The sequence below is a fragment of the Rhinatrema bivittatum genome, chromosome 2, assembly GCF_901001135.1.
Source record: "Rhinatrema bivittatum chromosome 2, aRhiBiv1.1, whole genome shotgun sequence".
Taxonomy (NCBI): domain Eukaryota; kingdom Metazoa; phylum Chordata; class Amphibia; order Gymnophiona; family Rhinatrematidae; genus Rhinatrema; species Rhinatrema bivittatum.
The window spans coordinates 165937768-165955962 of NC_042616.1; the positions used below are offsets into that span (position 1 = coordinate 165937768).

Consider the following 18195-nt stretch of genomic DNA (forward strand, 5'->3'; position numbering starts at 1 on the left):
ATTGTACTCGATTGTCTAGCCGTGGTATATAATCTTCCATTCCTGTCCATTCTCAGCAACCGCTTAATACAGATCAACTTTATTAGAACCCCTTTCTGAATTCACAGGCAGATTCTCATATATTGTGTATGTTAATTTTAATGTATTAAGCTATTCCATTCGATCTTTGAATTGAGACCAATGGGCTCCTCTGAACACAACTTAAAAATCCACTCCTGCTCTTTTCTGAACAGCCATCTCACACGATTGACCACATCAAACAAGATTTGAGAGGAGGCAATCACAAACCATTTTAAATCTCCTGTGCTGTGATTTTCCTTGATGCAGTGCGCAACAATTGGGGCAGTTATTTTCTTATTCTTTAAGCAACTTTTGTGTTCCCCCACTTCTCAATCTCAAAGATCTCTTCCTTTGGCCCACATAAATTTTATGGCAAGGGCATTTGATGATATATATGACGAAATCTGTTTGGCATGTTGTAAAGTTATTCAGTTTATATCTATACTGAGTTTGTAAGCAAGTGAATTCTTTGAGTTCCAAAGTTTGATCACAGATCTTGAAATGGCCACACTTATAATGGCCTAATGGTGTTATCCCATCAATAGACTGTATTTGATTTGGTTTCTCTTGTAATGTAGAAGGACTTAAAATCTTTAAATTTTTTGTTCTTGAATAAGGTACTCTAAATTCCATATTTTGCATCCCGGGTGTCATCTGAATGAGAAACCAATGAATACGCATCAATTGAACAATCTTGCATGATGAAGGCGAATATTGAGTAACACATGTAATTACCTCTGAATTTTGAGGTTTGCATTGTTAACAGGGCATCCCTGTCATAACTCAGAGCTCTTTTAAACGCATTCTTTATACATTTATTGGGGTAACCTCTTTTTTTAAAATCCGCCATTAAATGATCCAATTGTTGTCTATAAATCTGTGTGTTGGAGCAATTACGCTTGTACCTAAAAAATTGCGAAAAGGGAAGGCTGTTCTTTAATGGCATTGGATGTGCACTTGCAAAGTGCAACATTGTGTTACGATCGGTGAATTTTTTTAAAGCATTCTCCACCAGCCCAGGAATCCTGGCAAAGGAAGAGACTAGCTGTCTTCCTTCAATGAACTGGAAGTTCAGCCTTCCATTTCTCCAACAAAGGACCTAGCTCAACTGCAGCTTGGAGTGTGGATAACAATTTTCTCACATAATAATTGTTATAATTACATATTTGGTTACTATTTGAAGTTTTGTTACAAATGTTCTATATCACCTTCCTTTTTAAAAAATAATTTTAGTTAAAGTCCCAGAATGGGGAAAGATTTGTGAATTCGTTCAGTGAAAATAACCACATAGCGGTATTATTTTCTGTTTTGTTTTTTTTGACCTAGTTGTTTCCTTCTGCTCCTCTGGAATCCTGAAATTGTGTGTTAAATCTGGCTGCTAGTTGTCAGCTTTGCACAATGACTGTGGCTCCCTTTCCCCACCCCTGGGGCTATGAATACAGGGAAGCGAAGGATCTGAGTCAGAAATTGAACCCCAGTCTGTCTGCCTGGTAGTGCACAGCATTGACATGGAACCAACCAGCGGGCCAGCTCCCATTTTTAAGATTTTTAACAATTTAATTAAATAAGCAGAACTGATATGTGACACCTGGTAATTCTCTTTAATGAGAGTTAGAAATTCACCTTCTTAGGGCTGACAAAATAACCTGTGCAGGCCAACTTCTTTATGAATATTTCACGGCGCAGGAAGTCATTAGATCTTTGTAGTGTCAGCTGTTTTGGCATGCTTGTATTTTTTTTGGCCATAATGAAGGTTTTGCATGGATTTCTGCAGGATGTACTATCTGGTATGTAAGCAATCAATGTCAATTAGAGTTCAGTCATTGCCTCAACATTTTATTTTGGGTAAATATTCTCTCTGTTTCACGGATAAGCCAGCTGCAGTTAGGAAAAAAAGAGACACCTTGTAAAAGCAAAACAACAGAATTCCTTATCAGCTGTGCTGTCTTGAGTTACTCTCTTCTTTCAGCAAGCTTACTGATGGTAACCACAGTATGTTTACATGCGACTCTCCTAGACTGAGTTGAGCTGTTGTACATTCAGAAGCACGTGTCACATTTCGGTTCTTGGATATTGATTACTAATGTAATTGCGTCTTATAAAACAAACAATGCTTTTTTTCTTTTTCTTTTTTCTTTCTTTTAAGTGCAAGAGTTATATGGTGGTTTTTGTGTTTTGTTATTTAGCAATCTGCTAATTATGGAAGCTTTTATTTTATTGAAAGATTTTGTGTGTGCAAAGTGCATTTTTGGATTCTCACTTTAGTAAATCTGCATACTTTCTCTTTAGATATGTGTTACAAAGATGTCTACAAGGAACAGCCAGGGAATGGACTCTGTGATAAAACCCCTGGACACCATCCCCGAGGACAAAAAAGTCAGAGTGCAGCGGACACAGAGCAGTTTTGATCCATTTGAAAAACCAGCTAATCAGGTGAAGAGAGTGCATTCGGAAAACAACGCTTGCATTAACTTCAAGAGTTCATCCACAGGGAAAGAGTCTCCGAAAGTTCGCCGGCATTCCAGTCCCAGCTCAGTAAGTGCCTCCCAGTGCAGGCTGAACTAAACCCGAAATGTCATGCAGAGATGATTCTATTTAATATTTTACTTAATGCAGATCAACAGGTTTTATCTCAGGAAGGGATTTCTATGTAGGTAGGTCTTTCATGCTAACAAAAATGAAGCTTTTGGGACAAAATGTAAGTTGCTTTTGTGTTTTACAATGCCTGTTGCTTAATTCTGTTTTCAGATTTTGAAAGGCTCCAGTTAAATAATTTGTTGGGTCTGACTGGGGTAAAATTTGGATATTGATGTCTTTGCAGAATATCCACACACATGTAGGGAAACATTTGTAATTGCACAACTTTAATGTATACAGCGAAAAGCAAGGAATGACCAGTTTTATCCTGATGATGTATTTCCGTGCTCAACATTTTATCAGCATTGCTGTGCTGAAGTGTTATGGAAATCTTTCCCTTAAATGAACTTTTATCTGTCTGGATTAAACATATAGGATGATCTGCCTCAAGAGGAATGTCCCTTGTAGAATGGACTGTATTCTAAAAGAGCTCATTCAGTACTCAGTTCTGTGACTGAGCTATGCCATAGTTCAACACTTGCAGAAGAATGCCAAATTGAGCATTACTTTGTGGAGCCAAAATTAGCTCTGTGTTGCCGACTGCTCTCATAAAATCTTCGTGGTGCTTATTTTGCTCTTGCAATCTGCACATTTTCCCTTCTTTCATGTCTGGAATTCTCTTGTTTGCCAACCCTTTTCCTTCTCTATTTCTAAGGGTTCAAAAAATAAAGGTAGCAAGTTTTTTTACTTTTTATTTTTTTTTAACTTTTATTTATAAGATGCCACACACACATATATATCCAACTACCAAACGTCTAAACAGAGAATGCAAAGTTAACAATAATATATTAATTCCATGTACATTATCAGTATATATATATATATATATATATATACTGCAGATCAAAATTTCTATGTGATGTACAATAAACATTCAAAAAATCCATGAAACAAAATGTTCAAACGAAAGACAAAAGATACATAAGCCAGTACAATAAAAACAATATAATGAGACAATACTGTTCTCCTGCATGTAATGAAATACCTTCCTTTTCCACAGAACACACACATTCAATCCTTACCCACCTATTATTGTCTAGTAATCTCTTAGCCTTCATTTTACTACTGATAAGAGTACTTTAATTTGTTTGCCCACTAATACATCATTCAACTCTTGGTGCCCATAATCAAATCATAATGGTATGCATTCAGCAAAAGCTGAAATATCAGCTAACAGACACAAGACACTACAGCCTTTCACACCCATTCATACTCTACAACAAGCATAGTATTAAATATACTTCCAATTAGTAGAATATCTAGTCAGGCTTAGTTATGATTTAATTTGTGCAGGCATAATATTGACAAATGTTCCAGTTTTCTGATATCCTCTAACAGGTAGCCTCTCAGTTTGCATTCTGTCTGCCATTTGTTGATTCCATAAAATAAAAGGAGGTACAGAATCACTAATCCAACATTATAGAATACACATTTTGCCACAAAAGTGCCACTTGAGCAAACATCTGATCACCTTTATAGGCACTTTCACCTAGCAAAAATTCAACACTTTGAAAAGGAGGTCTAAGACCAAGAACATGCTCAAGTGAAGAAAAAACATGATGCCAACAATCATAAAGTTTAATACAAAGGAAAAAGGTATGCACTAGTGTTCCACTGATAATTATACATTTAACACCGAGATCAGTATCACATATATCCATTTGGTGAAGCCTGGAAGTAGTGTAATATGTCCTAGGTATTATTTTCAACTTCATTTGCTGGAGACTGGAATTAACATTCTGACTTATTCCCATAAACAATAATGCAAAATCACCAATAGATAAGGCAGTACTCATCTCATACTTCAAAAATCAGTGCCAACAACTGTAAAATAACCAGATTTTTTTTTTTTAATTCTAAGTTTATACCAACTAGAAATTTTATTTTTGCTGCTTGCTACCATGATCAATACATTATCCAATGAATCTTAAGTCAAAGTTGGGTTATTTTTCTTCAACCCTTGCACATAATGCCTATTGTGAAGGTGCACAAAGAAGTTTTGATTTGGGATATGAAAAATCGATTTCAGCTACTGAAAGGGAAAAAGTGAACCTTGAGCAGCACAATATAAAGAAGAAATCTCTTGATTCCTTCAAGGATATTCAGGTTGCCTTACAGAGGCAAGAAATCAGAATTCATCCATGAACTCCCCATTTTTCATCAAAGATCATCAAGCTTGTTAAATTGCACACTATAAAAGGGTATGACCTGAGCTCAGTAGACTTATGAGCTTTGGGTAAATGCTTTATTCCCCAAGGAGAACAAAGAGATATGGTATTTTCAACCAGGTTAGGAATAAAATATTTGAAATCCTTCTCATGCCTTTCCCACCCAAAGTGTAGTTGACAGGGGTTTGGCCTTTACCAAGGTTTTTTAGCTTATTCTTCTCACTTTGGGCTGCCAAAGAAATATGGTTCAAATAGAGACAAAAGCATCTCCAATCAAGGCTGCAGTTATGAGGAAAACTCATCAATTAAAGTAGTAATATTTAGCTTCTATAGCCTGGACAGTCAGAGAGGAATCTTCAGTCCTAGATAATTTAAACAGGAAGATGTCCATTCCAATGGAAAAGTTCCCTGCCAAGACTGTAGGAAGAGACAGATGCAAGGGTAAAGCTACAGACTTGGGGAAATCAATTATAATAGAAAAAACAGAACTGAATAAATGATGGCAATAACTATTACAAACCAATCAAAAAGCCATAAGAATCAAAAAAACCTCTTATGAATGCCAGAGTAAAAGAGAACATAAATGTTCAGTTGAGCTCAGTGAAACAATCACTTATATGTGCTTAAGAGACATTTGATTAGCCACTAAGATGAACGAATGCCCAACAGTTATCTAATCATTGGTCTCTTGTACAAGCTTTTTTCATTTTCTTTATTGATTTTTAGACATGAAAATTTCCCCAAATCTGTAAATATTGTGAGAATTGAACATGAGTCAACTGGATTTGCAACAAAGAGAAAAATAATCATTTGCAAACATAAATTTGTTCTGCTCAAATTTCCACAAATGTAAACCCTTAAGCAAATTGAAAGTTTTCAGTTTTAACACTAAAATTTGTACGGCCAGCACATAAAGCAGCAGCGATAGAGAGCAACTCTGTCCGATACTCCCGGACAGTTGAAAAGGTGATGAAACCTATCCATTAATAATCAGTCTAGCCTGAGGTCCAGTATATAACAGCTTAAGCTACCCACTCTGTTTTTCGAGTGTGCAAATTTACTAGAGATTTTAGGTCAAAGCTGGAAGAACGCAAGTCACAATTATTTGGATCTGAGAGTTCAGCATCAATCATAGGTGCACAAATGGCATCTTTACAAGCTTCTAATAATAATTCAAGAAAGTCTAGTTTTGCATAATCAATTGGAAATGCTGGAAAATAATCAGAGGGAGGAATTTGTTTTTACATTTCCCTATGAGAGTAGACTGATGTCTGCTCTGGAATTGTTTAAAAAAATGTAGAAGTCTTGGGTGTATGAGCAGAGAAGTTGCTTGTTTTATCTAAGATCTTTTATGTTCCTAAGGGTAAGAAAGTTTTGGGTGGGATGGTTGTTTTACCACCAAATAGTCCTGATTTATCAGCCTTTTTAGAGGCTTCTATACATGATATACCAAATAGGGCTACCCTCTTTGTCCCTTTTTGTGCTAAGCAAGACAAGGATTTAGTGCCACTGAAATATTCCAAGAATAAGGATCTTCTTTTGTGTGATCAGAAAATTCAAGTGTTTCCTGATATTTCGGGTGCTGCACAAGCTCAAAGGAAACAGTTTCTTTTGTTGAGACAGAGAGTTGTAGTCCTAGGGGGCTGCCTTCTTTCCTAGAATTCTTTGCAAATGTATTGTTGTTTATCAAAACAATACGTTTATTTTTTTCCCGACTGTTTACATTTAGAAACTTTTCTCATTGATAAAAATGTGGAAAATTAGAATATACTTTTATTGTAACCCATGGTTTGGTGGCTATTTAGCTGATTCATTTTATAACAGCTTAGATCCCCAGCATCTTCCTGGTTGTTCTCTCTCTTACTTTTTCTTCTCATCCCCCACTTCTTTCTTTTTTTAATGAGGACTAGTTTGACTGACTTTGGATATTTTCTAATGTTTTGTTTATGAAATTTTTGTTGTGTTCATGATTTCTTGGTTTTGATTTCATTTTTGTAAATGATTTAAACTTTACTAAAAAAAAAAAAAAAAAAATCCAAAGGAGAAAAAGAAGGTCTGGAAACCAATATTGCTCCAAAATCCAAAACATTTACTTCTGCACTTTGTCAAAAGCGTTTTCTGCTTCTAAACTATCTATAAGCCTTTTCCTATTTACAGCACATCTGTCCTATAAAACATGAATATGTTTGCACACATTATAAAGCCCACCTGATCAGAGGATACCAAATCTGGCACCATTAAACTCGTTCTATTAGCCAAGACTGATGTCAGAATTTTTATGACAACATTAATAAGTGAAATGAGTGTCTAACTTTCAGGTTGAGTTTTTCTTGGGGAAAAACAGTTATTTAAGCTTGGATGTCATTCATTACAAAATACCCTTTGCTTAAAGCTGTTTCAAACTTCTCTGATGGGGTCTAAGTACGTTTTATTGCAAGATCTTATAAAACTCTGACCACAGCCCATCTAAACCTGGAGTCATGCCTAGTTTCATATGTCTAATAATCACATCTATTTCCAAAATAGGTATAAGAGCGTTGAAACCTTTCCTCTGAAGTGTGGAAATATTGGTTAAAAGCAGCTTCTCTGTAAAGCGCTCGCTCAGACTGTTCCAAATTACTTGCTCAGAATACAATTGACTGTAATAATCTAAAAGAATTTTTGTGACACTCTCCAGACCATTGTGCTCACTTCCTTGTATATCCTTCAGGCTTGTAATAACATGCTTTGGTTCCACATTACAGGTCAGCCTTGCTAGGAGCCTGCCTGTCTCATGTCTAAATATTTTTGCCTTGAAAACCTGAATGGACTTTAGGACCTGTTGGTGTTACAGATTAAGAATGTTTTCTCACATCATCCTGTTCCATTTTGGTTTCTGGGTTCCTGATTCTCACATGCTGCTATTTTAACAATTTTAATTGGCAAGTCAATTGTAAAATTTCAGCATCCCTCAATTTATTTTCCTTTGCTATATATACAAGGATCTCCTCTCTCATTACTGCCTTGCCTGCCACCCATAGGATAACTGGAGAAATCCCAGGAGTCATGTTCAATTCTAGATACTCCTGCTGTGTAGCTTTTAAAAAAAAAATAGGAACTTGTGTATCATGAAAGAGAGTTGATTAAAGTGCCACTTAAAGGATTTAGATAGAACTTCACCCTCCTGAAATACCATGGAAATGGGAGCATGAGCAGAGATAAATGTAACACCAATTTCAGCTTTTTAACCCTTGAAAACAGTGCAGTGGATATAAACACATAATCTATATTTTATTTATTTATTTTGAATTTTTCTATACCGGCGTTCATGTAACAAATACATATCACATCGGTTTACATTGAAACAGTAGTTGCATAAGAGCATTACATGGGAATATAAATTATGAGGGTTTGAAGAAAAAGAAAAATGCTCGTATAAGTGTGTAAGATCCTCCAGATATCAAAAAGTTGCAATTCATTCAGCCTATGGCTGGCTTTAACCCTCTCTCTTTCCTTGGTGGTTTGGCATCAATATCAGGATCTAGAACTAGATTAAAACTGCCCCCAAGTATAATTGTATGATCTGCAAAATGGTCTAATCAACATAACCAAATGCAAAAGCAATAACAAACAAACCCATGTTTATAAGCATTTGGAGCATAAACATTACCTAACAAATATTTCCTATGCTAGAGGGACCCTTGTATAAATACATACTGCCCATTAGGGTCCATACTAGTCCTGCTTAACAACAGTTATAAATTCCTGTGTAGTAAAATCACTAGGGATGTGAATCGTTTTTTGATGATTTAAAAAATCGTCCGATATTTTTTAAATCGTCAAAAATCGTTAGAGTGTGCGATACAATATAAATTCCCCCGATTTATCGTGAAAAATCGTAAATCAGGGATTTGGGGGGTGGGAAAACGGCACACCAAAACAACCCCTAAACCCACCCCGACCCTTTAAAACTAAACCCTTACCTTCCCCCACCCTCCCAACCCCCCCCAAAACTTTTTATGAGTACCTGGTGGTCCAGTGGAAGCCCCGGGACCGATCTCCCGCTCTCGGGCCATCGGCGCCATTTTGATGCCACTAATAAAAATGGCGCCGATGGCCCGATTTAAAAAAAAACAAACAAAAAAAAACCCCACCGACCCTTTAAAAATCGACCCCTTAGCTTCCCCCACCCTCCCGACCCCCCCCAAAAACATTTTAAAATTACCTGGTGGTCCAATGGGGGCGTGGGGAGCGATCTCCCGCTCTCAGGCCATCCAGTGCTCCTACCATGTGACAGGGGCCAGCCAATGGCCTGTCACATGGTAAGGGCAAAGGGCAATCGGCGCCATTTTTATTAGTGGCAGTCGATGGCCTGAGAGCGGGAGATCTCTCCCCGCGCCCCCACTGGACCACCAGGTAATTTTAAAACATTTTTGGGGGGGTCGGGAGGGTGGGGGAAGCTAAGGGGTTGGTTTTTAAGGGTCGGGTGGGTTTTTTGTTTATTGGATCGAGCGCAGCCGATAAGCAAAAACCCAATTGGGCCGGACAATAAAAATTTTAAGATTTGAATGGGAACCGGAACTGATCAGATTCTGGTTCCGATTCACATCTCTAAAAATCACCACTCTTCTTTATCTAAAGGAGTACAATGAGAATACACATTGAGCCACCCAATCACATTTGAGATTCAAATGCTCCACTCTATCTAAATGCATTTCTTATAGGAAACGCTATGGGGCAGATCTTAAAACATACGCGTGGGTGTAGATTTCTTCACTCAACTCTCCTGTGCATGTAAATCCGCCTGGATTTACGCTTTTAAAATTTACCCCTTTGAGCATTTTTTTTTTTTTTTTACACAAGGTGAGAATCTTTTTCCTCTTGACAGGATGAGTGGATACCATCCACATTTTCAGAAAGAAATGTAATATAAGCCATTACAGAATAAGCACATGTATATTATTAAAAAGACAGAGAAAATGCTATTTATCTAACCAGTGTACTTTGAACAAGAGATATAAATGGATTGCTCCCCCCCAGCTAAGGCATCCAATCCAAATAGTAAAATAACCTGCCTAAAACAAAAAATATATAGGATACAAATTGCCAAGCAAAATTCCAATATAAAAATAGCTTTAAGAACAGCCTATCAAAGATGTTTCTCCCAGTCACAGTCTTAACTTGCACTTTCAGACTCCACACGCACAACAAGGAGAAACTAAAAACAACCAGACCAAATACAGCGCCCCCCCCCCTGTGCTCCAAGAGACTGCATCTTCTCTGAAACGTGCTCCATCCTGAGGCCAATAAAGATAACAGAATATCTCAACGTGAAATATATCAAACATACTCAGCTTTACAAAATACTGTACCTGCAAGGAATAAAAAAAAAAGAAAGAAAAAGCACAGCACGTTTGATATAGATAAAATGGAAATTTAGATCAACTGCTGAGTGAGCGCCAATAGGCCAAAATCCACTGATAGGGATTGGCACTGCGCAGCAAAATGATTGAAAAATAGCATAAGCAAATCAAACTATATAGGCCAACGAACATAACTAAATAGTAACAGTAAAGAGGTTAGCATTATGCAACATATTACTCAGCTTTCACCAGTCCAACCACTCCGCAAAAAACCCACAAAACTTCCAAAGCAGTAACAAGGGCTGCAGAAATACAGTAAAAACACAGTATAGCATGGAATAAAGGAAAATGCACAGAACAATTCAGATAAGATCGACTTTTCTGATCACACGTTGGGATTGATAAAGGCACCAGTAGATAGTTCCACATATCAGCTCTTTATATTTGATGGTGAAGGCAGTCACCAAATAGAAAAATAAGAATATAGCAAGCATAAACTATAGTCATCATGTAATTTTTCCATAATTATATAGATAAAGACTGAAACATAGCAAAATAAAACAAGATGACTTGAAACTTCCTATAATAATGCTGCTCAGTCAACCATTAAAGCCCCATGTCTATATAATTCAAACACCCTGCAAGGAACATATTGTACTCATCTGCTTCCTAGATGAACCAAAAGCTGCTCAGCTTGATCTTTTGTTTGAATTAAAGTTTCTTTTGCTGTTGAACCAGACCTTTAATCTGGCAGGGAACTGAAGAGCAAACCTTACAGCACTATGATATAGATCCGAGCAGAGCGGGGCCAACGCCTTGCGGCTCTCAAAAACTTTTCTGGAGAAGTCATAAACAGCAAGATCTTGTGATTTTTATAGGGCAAAGTTCCTTTTCTCTTGTACGCCACCATAAGCTTGACTTTGTCCGCAAAGTTTAAGATGCAGGCCACTAAAGGCCTGGGACTACTTGCTGCCTCTCGCATAGGGCCCATGGGCTCAATTTCCAAAGACAGGCCTACATTCTCTGGCAGTCAAACTTGGACTATCTGGAACAAACTTGGTGTTTGATACTCTCAGGTAAGCCAATTATTCACACGTTATTCCTTGGTCCTCTATCCGCTCATAGCATTTTCTTTCTTTGAAGCTTGTAGCTAAGAAGAGAATTAATCTGCCAGCCTTTCCTGTGCAGAGATCCTTTTGGTCAAACTCTGTCAACTTTGTTGCCTGTGTGTTAAAACCCTCCTTTCTTTCATTGAGGGATTATTGAATCTTGCGTAACCTGGATCTGTGTAGCAGACATGCTTTTTGAATTCTTTTTCACCAACTCATCTTTGAAATCAAAGGCCAGATTTTCCACTTCAGCTGCCATCTTTAGATCAGTAAGACCACTCTTATCCTGGTAGTATGCATCAGTTTAGTAGCCTCGAAGGAAACCGATGAATTCTTGCAAGTATACTTCCGGTGAGGTGCAACAAATGCATTTAGAGTTTATCTGGACCAAATATTGGTGCTGAAAGGAAAATCTGACTGAGTAGAGTTTGCATGCATTACCGGAAGTTGATGTAGCAGTTTTTAAAGCAAAGTTTACAGATTTTTATACTCAGTACAGTGATGAGGATTGCACTTGATATAATCCTTAATTTGTTTTATAAATACAATTTTTTAAAAAACAATTTGAATAGTCAGCTGATGCATTAATTTTCCCTCCTCTCCAACAAATAGTTTTTTTTGCTAATAACTGTGCTGTAATATTTCCCATAAAACAGTTTGTTTATTTTTTTTTTTACCACAGTTGGCATCCCAGTTCTTAAATTTTCACTGCGTTTGTATGTGACTTCCCTTTGAGCCCAACCACTGAAGAAAGATTTCAGTAAGCTCTTGCAGCTCATTTTCATGGGCTACAGGTTTGAAATCCCAAGTTTACCAAGGCCGTTTGAAGCCAAAGTATTTGATTAACTTCCATTTGATTGGGGCAGGGGTGGCTCAAGGCACACAGGAACTTTCTCCTTTGGAAAATATGCGCCAGTGACTTTGGGCCGTATCACTCCTTGTAGTCTACTGAAAGAAGCTGTCAAGTCTGCACTGCGCATATCATGATTAGTTTGTGTGTTTTTATTTAAGATCTATATAGCAGAATTAGAGGTGGGAATAGTTTATTTTTTGTATATTTGGATTTTTGTTGTATTGATTTTGGACGTATTGGTTATAACTCGCCTTGAACTTTACGAGTGTAGTGTGGGCTAGAAATCTTATAAATAAATATTGATACTGCATGGTTTGGATATTTTCAGAGAAATAGGTTTAATTGATGTGGCTTCATATTGTGCCCCTTCAAACGAGAGGGCTTCTGCTGTTGTGTACACTATTTCCTTAATGCATGTTACTGCATATTCTACTTTCAGCACTCAGTTTTTTTTTTTTGTCTTTTGTTTCACGCATTCAGCAACATCTTCATGGGTGGCAGCATGAGAGGAGAAGGTAGAGGAAGAAAGGGAGGAGCAGGAGGAGGAATAGGAGGAGGCAGGCATCACCACCCCTACCCCATTTGGCTCTGATGCTATAAGACTACCTTGCCCGGCAGCTGACGGTACACCCTAGCACAAGTCTGCCACTGCAGCCCCACATGCCCCAGCATGTACTTAGCTCCCTGGTAAGGGAGGAGCAGGGCCTTAGACAAACAATTGTTGGCCTCACCAGAGAGGTGACAACATAAGGGACCATACTGAGGACCTGAATTGGACAATGCAGCAGGTTGTCATTTGAGCTTTGTCCTCTGTAAATAAATGTTAAATGTTGCCTGGGGGGAGGGAATTTCAGAGACCTGCTGATGGGGCAGTTTGGAGGGAGTTTGGAGGGTTGGGGGGTGATTGCATGATTTTTAAATTCTTAGTCAAATATACATTTACAAATAAACATTCACATTTTTCTTTCTATTATGTATTCATCCTTTATTTGGATGTGTTCACCTTCACGTCACACCCACGTGCATCATATTTCAGAGCACAACACAGTCGTCCTTGCAATGGTTTACTGAATTGGCAGACCACATTGCCATTTAAAACACAGTGTGCAACAAAGTTCAGTAGCAGGGAAGTGTGGCGCCTGCTAAATGAAGAGTGTAATTGACCAGCATACCTACAAAGAGAAGGAAATACCTTATGAGCTACCTATCAGCACCTTATATTAATTGACAGCTGCTCTTCACAATACTTTGAGGCATCTAAACATCCTGTCTTCTGCCCCTTAGTGAGGACAGTGTTGTTAGGTGAGTGTAAAATGCTCTGACATGAGGATATTCCTACTCATTGAACAAATTGTGGTTGCTTTGGAGGTAGAGCCTTGAGTTTTGAAACCTGCTGCCCAACAAAGGCCTGAGAGGAAGCAGCAGTAGCAGAGATCAGGGTTTACCATATACAGGGCTTCTAATGGGTAGGCAAAGGAGGCCACTGCTAGCCACATGATGTAGGGATGCACAGAAGGGCCAAAACATTGCAGTGACCTAATCTGATCACTGCTCCAAGACAAAGCTCACAACATGACAATCTACCTAGGATCAATACTTGTGTGCTGTAATACCACATGGTAGTGAGATGTGCTAAAAATAACGATCCCTTTTAATCTCTTGAAAGTCCATCTCTGTAGTGCAGTCCATTTCACACCAAGGTGACATCACATATGTTAGGGTTATACAAACACAGGCTTAAGAGGCTTTCATTTGAGAATTAGGCACACTGGGAAAGTAATGTAGCGATCACTTTTATAGTTGATGTCTGTATAAACTCAAGGCACATTCCTTTCATGTAGGCATGTTAATCTGTCCACAAATAGGAAACATGGCATTCCCAATAACCAAAAGCAGGGCAAGCTGAAAGACATTATTTAATGAAATAGGTGTTTACCACATTATACATGTAGCATGTCACTGTAGATGTTAGGGGGGGCGGGGGGGATTCTGCGCTACTCCCCAGGACTAAGAGTTTGTCTGAATTAAGGGTGAGACAGGTGTGGCAGGAAGGTTTCAGGGGAGCAACTTTGCTGCCTCAAAATGTTACTGCCTGAAGTGGCCACCTCACCCTGCCTCATTTATAGAACCACCCCTGCTTTTAGGTGTTGACATTTCAGATCCCCCAAGAACCACCAATCATTCTGTCATCTTCTCATTTAATATCATTTTATTTCTATACAGCCAACTTTCTATAACTTTTAGCCCTTCATTAATCTTACTGAATGACTCATTCAAATCAGAACCCTCAGGATATATCAATTGTACATCATCTGCATACAAAAACTCAAGAAATCCCAAACTCCGAATCACCTGCCCTAAGGGATTCATAAAAAGATTAAACAGCAAAGGTGATAGGGACTGCACCCCGCAGTCCAAAATAATTGGGGCCAAACTTACTCCTCTAACTTGGACCTCTGCTGTTCTATCCATGAGGAAAGAAGCAATCCATTTCAAGGGCAGTCCACCTATTCCCATCTCTTGATAGCAATGCCATACAATGTGATGGTCCACCAGATCAAATGCACTGGTTAGATCTAACAATATCATAAATACCAAGACCCCAATCATTTCCCTAAAGGTGCAATCGATGGCAATAGCTGCAATTACTGTATTGAGCTCATTGTTTATCATGTCCTTGTAAAAGCTTGGCAGTGAGGCCATTGCAGCCTTTCTTAAGATTGTATGGTCCTGGTTTCCTAAACCTCTACTATTATTGGGACCAGCAGCATCTCGGCTGGGAGGATGTTGTATGTGTCCTAAATATCCTTACAGTTTGTGGATGTACCTCACTTTGAGCTACCAGTGAAAAGGTGTGAGCTAAGTACACGGGAAATAAAATAAAATATCCACTGTTAGTGTCCACTGCTACAGTACACTACAGCATTGACTCAGAAAAACTGGGCTTCGCTACACTTACATTAACAGATAGTATGGGATAATAGGTGTAAACTTGGAAGCTTTAGTAGATATGTCACATCAACGTTTTGCTAATGCCAGAGTTTTGATGTGGTGCAGATTATATGCTTTGAAAGCAGTGCAGCTGTTCTCTTTATCCAGCCCTAATGCATGTCTAGGGAAGGGGCTTAGTGATGCATTGTTTCTTGGATTTGTAGGCCATCTTGCCTCTACCTAAGTATTTCAGATTTTATGCCATGGCCTTGGCAACAGAGACCAATCTTTTAATTTGGCTCACTTTTCCAGGGCTTTTTACTCAGAAATTACAATTAGGTCTATACTCCTCTTTTAAACATTGTACTAATTGTTCATGCAGTAACCAGTTTTCTAAGCAATTTTTTATGCTCTTCCCCACCTTCAAAAGATGATGACCAGGAGGAGGTAAGACCCTTTCGTAGGAGGCTGAAATACAGCAGTAGCAGTCACAGCCTCCAGCAGAGGCTGAAAGCTTGGAGGAGGAGGAGGAAGAGCTTGCAGATGATGATAATGAGGAGATGCAGCCTCAGAAATGAACCAAAGATGCCTTGACTACCACCAGTAGGCAAATGCTTTACTGCACGCAAGAAATAGTACATGAAGTGCATGGCATGAGGGCCACTCAGGAAGCTTTGGCAGAACATCTGGTTGTTATAGCCTCTTCAATGCAAGTGTTGACACAGCAGCTTGCCTCCCTATCTACTGCTGCTGCTGCCCACTTGTACTGCTGACCTGCAAGCCAGTAAATCATTGGAATGATGATTTACTGAGATACTTGATCCAAGCAATATATAAATGCATGCTGAGGGTGCTCCATTGGATTTTGCACACCTTTTGAATTTCCAGCTCAAAAATACACTATCTGTTTTCTTGAAAATATAAGGTTCTGTTTTATTACAATGTATTCTCCTTACGTAGACATTGGTTGCCGAAACATGAGGATGGCCATGTCTTCCTTTTAATGTGTTTTATGAATGGATTCATATATTTTTATTTTAGGTGTTGTATCTTATATTATTTAAGTAACCACAAAGTACAAAATATGATTGAAGGTGAATTCAGATTCCTTGCATTATATACATATGAATAAACCAAAGGAATCAAAATTTATTTTGCCAAAAATACAATTTTTATTTATATAAACACATGAAAATCACAAGAACATCTAAATTGCATAAGTACAATATACATAGCCACATAAATATACACATGATGCAATAATTCACATATACAGTATAAAAACACAATATCCAGGCCTCAGTTCCTTGCCAGTTCTAGTACCCAGACCTCTACTTCCAGTCTGTCTCTGCCTACAATTTCCAGCCTGTGCTTGACCTCAGTTTTTTTGTGCCAACTCTGCCTTGCCCAGCCAGTCCAACCTGGTCCCATCAAGCCTGCCTAGCCTCGTCTAGTCTGCCCAGACTCACATGTTCAGTTGCTGAAGCCCTACAAGCCCCCAGATCCCAAGGGCTCAACCTGTGGGGCTAGCTAGGCAGAAGATAAATCCAAGTCTTGCCCTGTGGTTCTGCTCCTGTCTCTGATAACAAGTCCAATCTCTGGAGGCTAGAGTGGAAGACCTGGAGGAGCTGAGTCAGACAGACAGGTATATAGATGAGACCTTCAGGGACATAGTAGCCAAGTTACAACTTCAGACTGGCAGCCTTGATGCTGCCTTGGAGAAAGAAGGTCTCATGATCGGAGAGCATCAACTTGGTGCAGCAGGAAAGGATTCTGTAGCAAGGACCTGCTCTCCAGGTAGTGCATTGTCCTCTCGCATTGAGGATGTGTCTCCCAGAGGGTGGAACCAGACTGCTGGTGCTAACCTTTAAAAAGGAGATAGAGCAGCTTTTAAACTAGAACAAAGGGGAAAGCCGACAGTTGCTCAGCAGTGCATGGTTCGGAGGGAGGTATCTTCATAGGATACTAATGATGCATTAGAATTAGAGCATCCCAACAGCGAGGTTCCAATAATAAGAAAAGTTAGTCCAAATGCCTGTAATTAAAAACGCACCTGAACTAAAAGATTCCAATTTATCCCTATCAATTAAAAAGCAGAATGAAAATACAAACAAAAAACACACTTTGAAATGTTTATATGCTAATGCCAGAAGTCTAAGAAGTAAGATGGGAGAATTAGAATGTATAACAGTGAATGATGACATACTTAATTGGCATCGGTTAATGTTTATTATTATTATTTATTATTATTTTATTATTACTTTGTTCCTTCACCTCTTGTTAATTGTAAACCGGCATGATGTGATATTCATCGCGAATGCCGGTATAGAAAATCTTAAATAAATAAATAAATCTCAGAGACATGGTGGAAGGCGGATAACTAATGGGACAGTGCTATACCAGGGTACAAATTATATTGCAATGACAGAGGAGCGTCTGGGAGGCAGGGTGGCGCTTTATGTCCAGGATGGCATAGAGTCCAATAGGATAAAGTTCCTGCATGAGACTAAATACACAATCAAATCTTTATGGGTAGAAATCCCTTGTGTGTTGGGGAAGATTATAGTGATAGGGGTATACTACCATCCATCGGGCCAAGATGGTGAAATGGACAGTGAAATGCTAAGAGAAATTAGGGAAGCTAACCAAATTGGTAGTGCAGTAATAATGGGAGATTTCAATTACCCCAATATTGAAAGTGTAAATGTATCATCAGGACTTGCTACAGAGATAAAGTTCCTGGATGGAATAAATGACAGTTTTATGGTGCAATTTGGTTCAGAAACCAATGAGAGAGGGAGCAATTTTAGATCTAATTCTTAGTGGAGGTAATGGTGGTGGGGCTGCTAGACAGTAGTGATCATAATATGATCAAATTTGAATTAATGACTGGAAGGGGAACAGTAAGTAAATCCATGGCTCTAGTGCTAAACTTTCAAAAGGGAATCTTTGATAAAATGAGAAAAATAGTTAGAAAAAAACTGAAAGGAGCAGCTACAAAGGTAAAAAGTGTGCAACAGGCATGGACATTGTTAGAAAAATACCATCCTAGAAGTACAGTCCAGATGTATTCCACACATTAAGAAAGGTGGAAG

At 38.5% G+C, this 18195-nt stretch overlaps 1 protein-coding gene across 2 annotated transcripts in view; it reads left to right on the forward strand.

Annotated features, from left to right (window-relative positions):
• The window catches only part of CDK14 (cyclin dependent kinase 14), a 1214920-nt gene that overhangs the window by 346062 nt on the left and 850663 nt on the right, over positions 1-18195 (forward strand). Inside the window, exon 3 of one of the 2 annotated variants that reach the window (XM_029588836.1) lies at positions 2350-2595. In XM_029588836.1, the coding sequence (XP_029444696.1) occupies positions 2350-2595 (246 nt within the window). The remainder of the gene's footprint in view (positions 1-2349; positions 2596-18195) is intronic. The other variant, XM_029588837.1, reaches the window with a different exon arrangement.